The 15,128-nt window shown below is 36.3% G+C and overlaps 1 protein-coding gene across 2 annotated transcripts in view; it reads right to left on the reverse strand.

The window, feature by feature from the left end:
• The window catches only part of SLC41A2 (solute carrier family 41 member 2), a 104,432-nt gene that overhangs the window by 42,433 nt on the left and 46,871 nt on the right, over positions 1 to 15,128 (reverse strand). For both annotated transcript variants that reach the window (XM_040637406.1, XM_008705669.2), the window contains exons 4-6: positions 10,643 to 10,714; positions 8,138 to 8,282; positions 4,318 to 4,464 (exon numbers count right to left, since the gene is read on the reverse strand). In XM_040637406.1, coding sequence (XP_040493340.1) covers positions 4,318 to 4,464; positions 8,138 to 8,282; positions 10,643 to 10,714 — 364 coding nt within the window. The remainder of the gene's footprint in view (positions 1 to 4,317; positions 4,465 to 8,137; positions 8,283 to 10,642; positions 10,715 to 15,128) is intronic.

Here is a 15,128-nt window from a genome sequence, read left to right on the forward strand (position 1 = left end):
TCTGATTCACGGCTTGTACCTTTTAATAGATTGTTGGTGGCATTTTCCAACAACTGTTACCTAATTTCATTAACAACATTCATTGTGTTTACCCTAAATTATTTTGAAATATGTAGCTCCTATGAGTGACATTCTTATATGACGGCTGTTTGTGTATGAGCAACAAAGCAAGGGGCATGGTAAGTTGCTCTTTTTTTTTTTTAATGCCCTCCATTGTAACTATCAGAATTTTCTCACTACTTGACCTTCCAGGAATCACTCTAAACCAAGATGGTGAGTGCTGAAAACCTCTGAAGAAGACTGACATGCAAGATAAATTTAGATTCTACTCATATCACCACTCACATCCAGGCAGTGATATTCTAGAACGCCCTGTGAATAATTAGCTGGCATCCCCGTTAGTTTCCACAGACTGGAGCAACCTAAGGCTGATCGTGATTGCTCCTATGCCTTCAACTAAGCCATCTTTTTAAAGTTAACCTCGAAGAATGAGAAATCAATCAACATTCTGCTTCTCAGATCTTGCCTAAAAAGAGAAGAGCTGACAACTTTTCAAATCGATAAAATCATGTACATACCAGAATCAGACAGCCATGCAGTTATAAATAACTGAAAAGGGGTTTTTAAAATCCTCTTAGAAGTATGCAAACCAGAAGAAAGAAAGGGCAGCAATCATTGTGTACAAGTATTTCGGTTGTTGGCCTAACTTCACCCTTTTAATAGCTTTTTAAAATTACTATTGTTTAAACATTACTCCATGCATGAATAAATGCCTTTCTATCTTCTTGGCAAGTCATAGCAAAGCATATCATAGTCCAGAGCTCAGATTACTTTCTAAACTAACTTTCTATTTTTGCTTCTATTTCAAGATCTCTCCTAGCCATATGCTACCATTTTAATTTTTCTGTAGGGATACTAATCCCCTGATACTTTCTGCTAAGGCAAGATACTCTTCCAATATTTCTCTAATACTGTGTCCTCATTGAAAGGGTCATTTTTTTTTTGCACAATCTATTCTGTTATTGGACAAAGAATATAGCAAAATCATTCAGAAAGATAGCTTATCTTCTATTTCCATGTGTGTACCACTTCCTGAATAGCTTCTACTCGCAGTAACTGGATAGCTTTCAAAAGATATAAAGCATTTCATCAAGTGTTATTTATTTAACATCCATTTATGTATATGGCCTTATGGGATGTTGATAGGTAGATAGACAGATATAGATAGATTTAAAAAGCACACACAATTTTGTCTTCAGAAGGTTATACCCTCATAAAGGAAGGTACTACATTCACACAAAAAGCTATAACGATCAGTAAAATGTAAAGAACATTACAAGGGAAGTACCAGTGAAGGGCTACAGGAATTCAGAGGAGGAAAATATCAATTAACATTAGGGAACTGTATGAATTTAGCATTGAAAATGAGGCCTCTGACTGGGCTTAATGAAGGGGAAGGGAATGACAGAAGGAAAAAAAAGAGAAAAATCATGGCTGATGTATGAGAATCAGTAACTGGGTGAGTCTGGCTGGAGCAGGGAGGGTATTGCCAACTCCTAGAAGTTTAACACAAGGCTAAAACTTTAACTTTGTTAACTGAGCAACAAAGACTTAAGTGACTGTACAAAATAAAGTCAAGAGGAATAAACAAAGCTCTGGGCCTATTTTGTCCTTTTTGTGGAGAACTGGTGAGGTGAAAAGGGGAAAAATCCTGTATGTACTTCAGATATCAGAAATCAGCAAATTTTATCAGGGCCAAAAGAAAAGTAACACATTAAATGAATGTAGAATGAACTTCAGTACATGCATCAAAACTAACAAGACGAGAGGGGAGCTGTTCCAAGTCATTCTAAGTATCCGAAATTCTAGGTGGGGAATCAAGAGAGACTTTTCAGAACGCCCGTGTAACACACAGCCTCTATCTGTAACAGAAGCCTGTAGCTGCCATGAAATCCTCTTTTCTCTGAAGACTGCTAAGTGTTTCCAGCATAGTTCAGGAATTAAACTTTATTTCCAAGAACTAGGCAGCACAGCAGGGTGAATAGTCTTAGAATTTAAATGTGACTCTTTCTAACCTTTACACTCAGACTACCACTAACACTACACTGATCTTATGAGGCCCCCTAGTGCTCAAAACGTAGACACATTATAATCCAACACTGACACCAGAATAACCCTTCTTCCCTGGTAAATCAACCATAATTAAAAAATAACAAAATAAAATAAATCAGCGCACATTATTTTCCCCAAAAGTTGATTTATCTTCTGAAATCTCATAATACTGAGTCTATATCATTATAACAATTGTCATATTTATTAGGATAACATTCTTCAATGGCATTCTCTTTCTTCCTTTCTTACTACTCAGACTTCAACTGAGGAGACATCCTGGTATTCAACCAGGAGCTGAGAAATGTGTTACAAATGACTTCATGGTAATTTGAGCACCCAAGTCTGCAAATATACCTTTTCTGTTTATGTGTGTAAGGCAACCCACCCCAGAGACACTACCAACCTTCCAGTCCCATCCCTACCCACCCTCAATATTCCTACCAAGACCCACAGAATAATAACAGGTAGAAAACCTTCACCCTCTTCTACTTCCCCCTTCCATTCTCCTCCCCACTCTTCCTCACAGGGGAGACACTTGTCTAATTGGTAAGACAGGGAAAGGGCACTAACCTGTCTTTTGCGATCCAGCCTATTGATGAGTCTCCCCTCCCCAACACAGTTAGCAGCCCATTTCTGTGCGGAGATGAGGCCTACAAGTCACCCAGCTGCCTGCCCATGAGTGGGTAAATGAGTGAATTAACAGAGTAGAAGAATATTAAGTCGCATTCTCTAATACTAGCCATATTTAAACCCCTGACGTCAGTATGAATTTCTAACTTTTATAAAATAGACGGAAAAAGTATGACTAATTATCACCCCAACAATAAATTAAAGATTATCCCTTTACTAACATAACTCATCTTCTGTGCTTTATTTGACTAGAAGAGAAAAAAATGGACCATTACCCTGAATATACTTGTACACACAGCATTCCTTGTATATTTCACAACAACAATGAAAACCCAAGACCTATATGAACAAGATCTTATGACATTTAGGCCACTGATAATTTATTGTCTTCTACCTTGCTTCAAGTGGACATAGCTTATTTCTAAATGAGAAGAATTTTCCTTGAACATCTGGTTTTACTGACCATTGTTTTTATGCCACTCATTAAATAATTTAAGGCAATTTTATATACTAAATGAAGCTTCCCTTAATAAATGATTGCCTTTGTTAGGTTAAAGCCCTTTCTTTAGTTCAAAAACATGCATCTGAGACTTACTTCTTCAAACCAAATGTACTTTAGACTTATTTTAAAGTATACCATAAATCTGTATAGAATCCACAAAATATATGAGGATATATGAATAAATGTTTGCTTCTGGCTTGGCTTATAAACTATCTTTCTTTTTTTTCTTGTAGTAGTCTGTGGGTTTCTGTTTCCTTTCCTTTTTTTTTTAATTTGGCATCTAAAAAAATAAAACCATAGCCAACTTTTAGCACTAAATCAATGCTCATAAATCACATTCATTTACGTTGATAATAATTGTGTTAAAATAATTCATTAGATTCTATACATAATCTATCGCTATTATCAGGAATTTTATATATATATACAATTATTATATAATAGTATAATTATAATCTGTCACTATTATAGGAATTATATAATATTATATATATTATATATATTATAACATATATGTATACATGAATATATGATGTCTCCAACTTTACACAACATTCAGGCTAATTTTCATGGTAACTTTTTGGTTACTGTTAATTGCCATGTTGGTTTCTGATAGCGGGACAATCGCTAAATTTCAAGCACTGCTCTGACCTTATATTCTGGGAGAGTAGCACAATGCATATATCAGAACACTGTGGATTGACTCCTCACTGCCTACACACTTAGCGAAAGGGCAGAATTCATAGAATATTAGACCTGTGTTCAACCTTCCCAGCAGTCGTGGGTAACATACATAACCTCTACGAGCCTCAGTTTTCTCATCTGAAATTAGAGATGATAATCCTTATCTTATAGAGTTTTAAACTCCATAAGAAAAAAAATGTGAGAAAAAAATACATAGGAGAACCACAACACATAGCAGGTATACAACAAACGGCAGTTACTGTTCTACTCAGTCTCAACCACAGCTCTACAACAGAAGAAGGCCACCAAGGATTCATGGCATTGCTGCAACAATATTTATTTAAAAAGACTCTGAACAGCACATTATATTTAATTCCAAGTTAACTTACCAAGACAGGAGTACAAACCCTGACTTATCCAGGCTAATATGGCAAGAGTTATGAGGTCACCGAAACTAGCAGCAATGGGGGTAGCAACGTTATCAGGATTTATGCCAGTCTTCTTTGAACCAACGATAACCCCAACCATTATTATTCCTGGAAGAAAGAAAACTCATTACTTTTTATGCTATGATTTAGAGAAAATCAATCCTCTAAATACTGAAATATAAAGGCTAGACAAACAGCACATCAGTTTCAGTTAGACGGCTTAGATAAGCTGACTAAAGCAAACAAAACATTTTACTCTAATGCTTTGGCAAAATGCCTTTCAACAAATTCCAAGTAAGGATCATAGAAGATTTAAGAAGTTCACTGTTGCATTTAGAGACCTGAAAAGCTACTGTAAAGTAACATTAAAGCAAAAGTTTCAAATTTAATAACATTTATGTCTCAGATGTAATATATTTGTGTGTATCAAACCTGAAGATTTTATTTTAACCCTCTAAGTATGAAAATGTCAAAGAAAGGTGAGTCATATTTATATGCACAGCAATTGGGAAGAAGACCAAAAAACCGGATTTGTCTACATGGTGGTAGCCAGAATGCTTGCTTCATTTTATTATTTAAAAGTGATGAAGCATTAAGAGAAGGGAAATAATAAAAATGAACACTGGAGGCCAAAACACGAAAAGCAGTCTCTGTAAAGGATATCCTTTTGGTTTTTTTCTTAAGATTTATTTATTTATTTTTAGAGAGAGAGAGTGTGCAAGTGGGAGGGGCAGAGGGAGAAACGAGAGAGAATCTCAAGCAGACTTCCTGCTGAGCACAGAGGATGATGAAGGACTCAATCTCACAACCCTAAGATCATGACCTGAGCCAAAACCAAGAGTCGGACACTTAACCAACTGTGTCACCAAGGTACCCCTATAGGATATTCTTTTTTTTTTTTTTTTAAGATTTTATTTATTTATTTGACAGAGACAGCCAGCGAGAGAGGGAACACAAGCAGGGGGAGTGGGACAGGAAGAAGCAGGCTCCCAGCGGAGCAGGAAGCCCGATGCGGGGCTCGATCCCAGGACCCTGAGATCAGGCCCTGAGCTGACGGCAGACGCTTAACGACTGAGCCACCCAGGCACCCCTATAGGATATTCTTTAAAACCAAAGTTTCTATGAACTTCCAACTAGAGAACAGAAGATGAAAATATGACTGTGTACTTGCATTCCTAAATATTTATTTTCTTGAATCATAGAAATGGTGAGGGAGGATGATAACATTTACATCCATACCCAGGGGTATACATTTTCTCATGCCAAAATTTAGAGGATGCAGTGCAAAGAATATGTAAGATTAGTGCACTTATGTGCTAACCATAAACCAGTATGGAAGCCTAAACATGGCTATAGGAAAAAAATCCAGCATTTTTACACGGACAATGACTCAAAATGATTTTATTCTAGCACACTCATTTTATAGATAATAAAACTAAAGTCCTGGGAATAGGTTTTAAGTTCCTGCTTAAGGTCAAAAAACTTGTAAGTAACTCTAGTCCAGTGTTTTCTACCACCCTATAAAGCCAAAATTATTTTGCCAGCATGGACCAGTGGAAAGAGCTGGGAGTCAGCAAACAGGTTGTAATTCTGATTTTCTGCAAACAAACTGATGAAATTGGACAAGTCACCTCACCTAGGTCCGTTTTCTCACCTACAAAAGGTGGTTAATAGTATCTGTTCTCCATATGTAAAGGTCAAGCTATCATAAAATTAGAATACACGTTATTCAAAGTAAGAAACTTTAAGCAAATGTATTTTAAAAGTCTGAATTCTTATGATTTTGAAAGTCCTAAGCAAAAGAACAGCTGTTACTGAAAACTTTTAAAACAATTCTTTCGAAATGAAACAAGATTAGAAAGAAAACAGAAAGAAATGAACTTAAAGAAAAAGAAGCTAATGCTTTAGGGGTTTTGTTGTTGTTTTTTGTTTTGATTTTTACCAGAAATTAATCTCCCAGTAGCTTAACTTCACCCTGCTTTGGCTAGTCTTAACTCCACTGAATTCTGGTAATTCTATATATAGACAAAAAACTACCCCTAATACAATTTAAGTACTGAAACAAAAGGCTTGAAAATATTGTGGATCAAGTCTTACTTTTAGTAAGATTCCCTAAATTCCCAGAACCTAACCAAAAAAGTTAGCTTTACACTTGTATAATCACCTGACATGAGAATTTTCTATTTTTTACCTTGCTGGTGATATAAGGGTAAGAAGATGGCAATTATAAAATAAAAAGAGGGGCGCCTGGGTGGCTCAGTGGTTAAGCGTCTGCCTTCGGCTCAGGGCGTGATCCCGACGTTCTGGGATCCAGCCCCACATCAGGCTCCTCTGCTGGAGGCCTGCTTCTTCCTCTCCCACTCCCCCTGCTTGTGTTCCCTCTCTCACTGGCTGTCTCTATCTCTGTCAAATAAATAAAAAATCTTAACAAAATAAATAAATAAAAAATAAATAAATAAAATAACCAAGTCTTTATGATTATGATTTCATAATAAGCTAGTTCTCTAGTGTTAAGTTCTTTATAAATAAATACAAATAATGATACCCTGACTGAAAAATTCTAATGCAGTTAATTTTTAAAATCTTCTGGCTCTTTAAAAGTCTGTAGCCAGCAATATACTATGTCGAACATATGGTTATATTTGTATTACCACAGAAAAAGTGAAGGAATTTTTTTGAAATCTGAAACTTTAAAAAATTTTAACAGAGGGACTGCTTTTGAAATTCAGAATTCCTAGAATTCTTGTTACTCAAATGACAAGCCAGTAAATCCTCCGCATGATTTCCAGAAAGCAGTTTCTCAATTTAATTTACAGAAACTAATGAATACCTAGATTATTTTCCTGATCTCAGTGGAAACTCTACCAGAGTACCCAAGGCCAGGAGACAACCTCAGAAAGCCTGTTCTATACTAAGACTTATACATATCATATATAAGTATATCTGAAATAAGACATTTTAAAAGCTTATAGATAAATTTTCTCTTTTTCCTCACTCTTGGTGGGAACGTAGCCTGGTGTGGCCACTCTGGAAAACAGAATGGAGGTTCCTCAGAAAGTTAAAAATAGAACTACCCTACAATCTAGCAATTGCACTACTAGGTTATTTACCGTGGGAATACAAAAATACAAATTCAAAAGGATACATGCATCCCAGTGTTTATATCAGCATTAGCTACAATGGCCAAACTATGGAAATAGCCCAAATGTTCATCAAGTGATGAAGAGATAAAGAAGATGTGGTCTGTGTGTATACACATACACACACACACACACACACAGGAATATCACTAAGCCATAAAAAGAAAGAAATCTTGCCATTTGCAATGACATAGATGGAGAGTACCATGCTAAGTGAAGTAAGTCAGAGAAAGACAAATGCCATATGATTTCACTCATATGGGGAATTTAAGAGACAAACAAATGAACATAGGGGAAAAAAGAGAGAGAGGCAAACCAAGAAACAGACTCTTAGCTGTAGAGAACAAACTCGTAGTTCCCAGAATGGAGGTGCATGGGGGGAAATGAGTGAAACAGGTGAAGGGGATTAAGAGTACACTTCTCCTGATGAGCACTGAGTCAGATATGGAAGTGCTGGAGCGCTGTATGATAACACCTGAAACTAATATTACATTAATGTTAACTGGAATTTAAATACAAACTTAAAAACTTTCTCTGTTGATGTTATAATGAACAGTAGCGTGTGAATAAAAGTGGCGAACATGGAAAATAAATTATCTGAAGGTGCAAGACCGTAGGGTGGACATTTATAATCTACTTACCCTGTAGAAGAGATGCAATGAACGCAGTTGCTACGCTGCCAGAGCACAACAGGACGGAATGGTCAAGATAGGATTTCCCCTCTGGAATCCAGCCCAGTATAATCGCTGCCACAGCTGCTAGAAAACCAACCACTGTCGCTTGAACCTAAACATTGTTTCAGAAAACCCAACTGAATTATTCATTTCACAAACAGTTTTTACTTGATTATGTAAATACCCATACCAAAGGTCAGAAGAAAGTAGTGCGTCCGTCCAGTCATTGAGCTGCATCATTACCTTTTGAAGAAGCCGCTTATTTTAGTTGTAATATTCCCTAAGGCACTGAGTTCTTAAACTGCCATAATCTGGCGCCAGTGGGTATGGGAAGGGGTCCAGGAATCTGGTTTTATCAAGCACCCCAGATGAGTTGGACGGTGTAATCCACAGATCATCTAAGAAGATACCACCTTTAAGACTTAAAGGTACCCAATCCTTATAACTGAAGTTTGACTCCAGAGGCAGTGGTGGTAAGAGATTGGATTTTATGATCAAATGATAGGAGTGTGCCTCCTGGCCGTATCACCCAATCTTGTGGCAAGTTATTTAAATTCGTTCATTCAACAAGTACTTATTGAGAATCTAGGGGCGCCTGGGCTCAGTCAGTTAAGCATCTGTCTTTGGCTCAGGTCATGATCCCAGGGTCCTGAGATAGAATTCTGCATCGGGCTCCTTGCTCAGCGGGGAGCCTGCTTCTCCCTCTGCCTGCCACTCCCCCTGCTTGTGCTCTCTCTCTAGCAAATAAAAAAATAAAATAAAATCTTTAGAATCTATACAAGGCATTTGGTCTTGGGCCACACGGTGCTCAAAATAAATCTATTCCCTGTTCTCCCCCTGCTGTTGGTGGGTGGGTGGGACAGACATTAAAAAGTAACCTCACAAATAACCATAATCATGATATGTAAAGTGACAAAAGTAATATCAAATTTGAAAACTGAGATTTCGGTGAGTTACATAAATATAAAAGTGCTTCCCACAGTGCTGGTACAAAGCAAGCCGGCAACTAAAGAAGGTAACACTGACTGGGAACTCTTAGAATCCTGTTAAGTACAAGGTGAGAACTAAAGAAGCCCTAAGGGAATCCAATTCACAGATTCCTAATTGTGCTTGTGTCCTGGACTCCTTTGACAGTCTGGCAAAAATTTTGTAAAGATTCTGTTCTCTATGAAAACAAAGATGCACGCAAGATTTGAGAAGAATCTCTAGGTGCTCACAGACGCTCTGAAGCTGATCCATGTGGTGGAAAACCAGCGCCATCTCTGGCTCCCATCCTGACCAAAGCTGCAGGGAGGGAAGATGACAAGGGAAGGGTGCAGACGAAGAGTGGGAAGAAAAATTGAAAGCTGGGATGGGAGTTCTTAGAATGATGTGATGAATAATTTACACTACCACTTGTATTACTTGGTAAGAGTTTAGAATATTTAAAGAATAAAATGGAATATATTTTCAAATTTTAATTTATATATTAATTTATAGTAGCCTTCTTGTTGTTAAATATTTATTACCCCTGAGTAGGTTCCTACAATTTCAAGCTGGAGAAGAACATTGACATCTCTAATGCAATACTGTGATTCAAAAGAAAGGGGCGAAGAAGCCCAGAGAAGTTAAGTAAATTAACAAAGTTTATACAGCTGGTTAACGTTAGAGCTGAGATTAAATCCCAGACTTTCTTATTTCTAACCCTGAGATCTTAGAAGCAGCTGCACAGATATTTTTTTAAAGCCCATATTCCAAAATTCTTTTATTTCTATGTCTTCAAAATGCAATACATGAAATTACTTTTCTGCAACCATGTTTCTCAATATGATGTCTCAATTGAGCTAACATTAAAATTAGTGAGTGTTCCTTAAGCCCACTTGCTAGAGTGTTACTAGGGGGCTGCAGTCCTGTGTCTTGGTCACAATAGGAAGTAGCTAGGGAGGAAGAGACATTCACCTGAGATCAGAAGGAGCTGTAGATAATCTATATATAATCTACGATTTAGTGTATATGTAACTGACATCTAATGTGCTCATTTATATGAACACTAGTAACAACAACAAATTAGGAAAAACTCATTTTAAATAAACATATGACTATAATATATAAAAGTTTAAAGATTTACTTTAAAAAATCAAAGTAGAAAAATAAAACCTAAGCAATGAAGTGCTAAATATTTGTTTGTATAGATACTAACTCAAATACTCAAATTCTGGCTCTATAACACAGGATTAAAAATTTATATATTTTTCTCTTTTTATCATTTTTCATATTTGGAAAAACCTGATCAATTTCCAGAGAAAGAAAACTTTTTAGAGGTCATGAGTATCCATTTATTCTATCACTTTTTCATGGTACTAAATTATTGTTTTGGGTCCCCTGAAATAATTAGCTGGTAAACTTAATCGCACCAAAATTTATTCCACTCTTACAAGTAAAACCCAAGATGTATAAACCCAGGATCTGTAAACAAATATATGCATCACTTACCTGCTTTAAAGCCAAGTTGCCAATTATGAGGTTCCACTTTTCAATGGGCGAATCCATCTTCCCAATATTTACCTGTTAAAATAGATAACTTTCATCATCTATCACTGACTGATCTATATGCTTTCACTGTTTAAACAGGTATATGAAGTCTTAAAGCCAAAGATAATTCTTTAGTAAATCTGATGAACTCACACTGTACTTGAAATATAATTCTGAATTCACTACCAGTCTTGTATCTCACATTTAGCTTGCCCAAGATGTTTAGAAAAACATTTTTTTTAATTTAATTACTAGCTCACAAGAACTAGTGGACCAATTAGTACACTGTTTACAATTAACATCATCAAATGTTATCCTAACACTCCAAATTTTGTGTACTGAGGCCCAATATAAATCATTACATAATTTTGAACTGCTAGCATTTTATTCGTATCGTGAAACTAATGTAATTTGAAGAATTAGTGAACAGAAAACCCGGGATTAAACAAATCATTTATATGTACATAATTTATATTGGAGTCAAGACTAAAACTGCTAGCAATAAAAAATTCATTCAGTTCATATAAATTTTGATCGTGTAACCTCACTATTAAAATTTATACATCTTTCTGCTAAATGGAAGAATACGCTCTGAAAGATTATTATTCAATTGCTCTATAAGCAAAATCGTTACTTTTCAACCATTTAGGATTCAAAACATGTATATCCAAATCTTCTGAGTTTTTCTAATGCAATCATTTGGAAAGCAGTGAATGATCTTTATTACTAAAAAAATATACTGAGCTGGGTTTCAATTATTCATCATCTGCTTGGTCGTCGAAGATAGGTGAATGGGTAAAGTAGGAGATACATGAGGGCTGTTATTTTTGGGTACTTCATGGACAGACTAGAGTTTAGCTCACTGGCTTCAGACCAGCAGTGCTATGTCAACATTTCCACTACCAATTTGGAAAACAGAATTCTTGAACCTCCCCCTGGGCTCTAGTTTCAAAGTACCCAGCACTGCAAATATTAAGATTTCTCAGTTTTTCAGTATAATTATTCATGCTGTCTTTATTTGCAGATTTCTTCCCTAAGCCTGGAAATCTACATTATTCATGAAATTTGTGTTTGTAGCTCTAACAACTTGGGTTTTTGCTTCAGTGAGTAATAAGGTACAAGCAATGTTTAAAGAGTGAATCTATTTCAGGTTTAGTGTTCAAGAAATAAGCATGAGAGAAATTGGTGTTATTTTTAATAACTTTTAGAAAGAGGTCTGTAGGTATGGGAAGCAATCGAAAATGATTCCATGAAAAAGTATAAGACATCAAGACTCCAGAATTGCTTGATGATCAGTAGAGACGGATTACACATACACTAGGGTCTAGGAGAAGGTGAAGAAAGGTGAGTCACAGAATGAATGGATGCTGTGAATTAAGTAGGCCACTGTGCCAAATTCACTTGGTACCATTGCCACCGGTCCCTTCTAAAGCCTGGAACTATCTTCCTCAAAATCCTCTTTCTTAGAGCTGCAGGTTACAGTCTACCAGCGGCAGGAACTTGCCTAAGATTTGGAAGGCAGAAGCAAAGGAGAGGCCATTATTTCTGTAAGGTCTTAGTAGTCAGACAGAGTTGGCACCCAGAGGTCTACACTGCAATGCACCCATGCCTTTCTTCCCCTGCTCCAGTGCTTCAGGCTACTTCTCTGACCCTCCCATCACAGACCTTTACTTCGCCCACATTTGTGTCAGCCCAAATTGGTCAATTAAATTCCTTTGCCACAATATATACCACGGTAGTTCCACTGACCAAACCCACATAGAACCACATCACACTATTCAATTAATCTGTTTTATAATTGATGAAGATCACAATTTCTAAGTCCCTTCCAGATCTCTAAGTCTCTGAATCTAGAGTCCTTTTAGTCTAACATGAATAATAAATAGCGAGTTAATGTATGATGTGAAATAAAACGTATTTCACATTTATGAAATATAATTTATGGTGTGAAATCACAGTGTATTATGTGAAATAAACACAAAGTGGAATATAGTCACAAATAATAATCATTTTTTTTATAAAGCAAAGATTTTTAGAAGCAAGGATTTTTATTTTTATTTTTTTAAAGATTTTATTTATTTATTCGACAGAGATAGAGACAGCCAGTGAGAGAGGGAACACAAGCAGGGGGAGTGGGAGAGGAAGAAGCAGGCTCATAGCGGAGGAGCCTGATGTGGGGCTCAATTCCATAACGCCGGGATCACACCCTGAGCCGAAGGCAGACGCCCGACCGCTGTGCCACCCAGGTGCCCCAGAAGCAAGGATTTTTAAAACAGAGAAAAGAGAAGTGTTGACCCAAATTTAACTACTTAGGGAAAATACTTATGGAATGGGCATGCGTTGGGGGTGAAAGTGGGAGTTCGGCAGGATACAGAAAATTGACCTTTGTTGCCTCCATATTATAAAAACTGAACCAAAAATTGGGCTGACATACCATACTGTCCAGTGGCCTAGGATTAATATGAACCATCGAAATTTTTCCAGGGTAGAGAAGAAGAATGAGTGTACTTCTAAAGGCCTTTGCTAAACCTACTTTAATTAGATTAACTGACCTGATGATACTCAGCTAGGAAAAACTAAGAACTTGGAAGGTGACAAAATATAGTGGGATATGATCTGATAAAGACGTCTATATAACCCAGATTAATTAATTAATTTTAAAGTACTAGAAAAATAGACCAATATTTTTGCAAAGACACTAGCTAGTTTTAAAGGAAAGAGTAGAGCTGAGGTGGTCAGAGCCTGAAGATATGTTTTGGCCAATGCAGTGGTTTTAATTTTTTGAATCTAAATGCCTTAGGTTGAGTCTGCAGTCTCTACTTCTTATAAAATTTATAAAATTTTATAAAATTTATAAAATCACTACACCCCACTTCTTCATAGATGTATATGTTACTTATCTGACCTGAAGCACAAGAGTTATGGATAGGCTTTAAGATTTATTGGGACTAAAGATAAAAGTGGGTTGGAGTGACCTTGAAATTATAGATTTACAAATACTATAACTCATTTTGGAAAAATACATTTAATATGTAAATAGTTGAAACAAGGGTACTGAAAGTCTCCATTGAAGTATTTGTCATATATATATATATGTATATATATATATATATATGTGTGTGTGTGTGTATATATATTAATATATCCTTGTGCTCTCTAATAAAAAAAAAAAATATATATATATATATATATATATACACACATATATATATTAAATACGTGCTCCCCCAAAAAAGGTATATAAAAAAATAAACCTGAATGTTAACCATTGTTATTTCTGAATGACGGGCTTGTGGATAATTTTTATTTTCTTCTTTGTTCATTAGTGAATTTTCCAAATTTTCATCGCTGAACATGTGGCACTGCTATAATCAAAAATTTTATTTAAAAACACACAACTGGTGAATTTAAAAACCTGGCAACTAGAAAAGGAAATAATCTCAGCTTTTTGTCTATGATTTCTTTCTTAAGATTCCCTATGCAGTTATTCATTAATACATACATTTGTTTAACTCTCTGATAACTTTTTCCTTTAGTTCTTTGAGCTTGTTTACACTAGATGCTTTGAAAGATTCTGTTAAAACCAACATCTGGGCCTGCTTTCAGTCACTTTCCATTGACTGAGTATGAATCTCACTTTTCCTAAATATGAATCACACTTTTGTGTTTCTTCCTATATCTAATAATTTTTGGTTAAACACTAGACAGAGTGATAATGTGTTTCAATGATTCCAATAACGTTATGTTCTTCTAAGTATTACTGGATTCCCTTCTAATAGGCAGTTAATTTGCCTGGTCGCAAACTGCAGACAGACTCTTGTCTCTCTCATAGTGTAGAGCAGCTCATACCTTTGCTTTAGCAAAGCTGGTTCTTTCCGCTACCTGCTATTGCTTTTTAGCCTAGCCATTTGGGGATCATCCCTGCACCTGTGTAGTTTCGTGGTCAGCCAAAAATCTGAGCAGAACTTGCACCCAGATTTTGGGGCTCATGCTTTCTACTGTTCTCTTACTGTTGAGATTTCTCCATAAATTTCTACCTGCTCTGTCAGCTCCGAGTTCTGTTATCTAATAATCCAACACAATAAAACTTCCACTTTCTGCCACTAGACCTATGTACAAGTCACAAAAGGCATTTGGTCAAAAAAAAAAAAAAAAAACCAAAAAACTCACAAATCTTAGCCAATGTATTTGTCTTTTAAGTATAGGCCCCGTTCATGTTTCTGTCTAGTTGGTTTTTGTTTTTGTTTTAAAGATTTTATTTATTTATTTAACAGAGATAGAGACAGCCAGAGAGAGAGGGAACACAAGCAGGGGGAGTGGGAGAGGAAAAAGCAGTCTCATAGCAGAGGAGCCTGATGTGGGGCTCGATCCCATAACGCCAGGATCATGCCCTGAGCCGAAGGCAGACGCCCAATGACCACGCCACCCAGGCGCCCCTGTTTTGTTT

Source organism: Ursus maritimus, unplaced genomic scaffold, assembly GCF_017311325.1.
Source record: "Ursus maritimus isolate PB19 unplaced genomic scaffold, ASM1731132v1 scaffold_21, whole genome shotgun sequence".
In the NCBI taxonomy this organism is placed as follows: domain Eukaryota; kingdom Metazoa; phylum Chordata; class Mammalia; order Carnivora; family Ursidae; genus Ursus; species Ursus maritimus.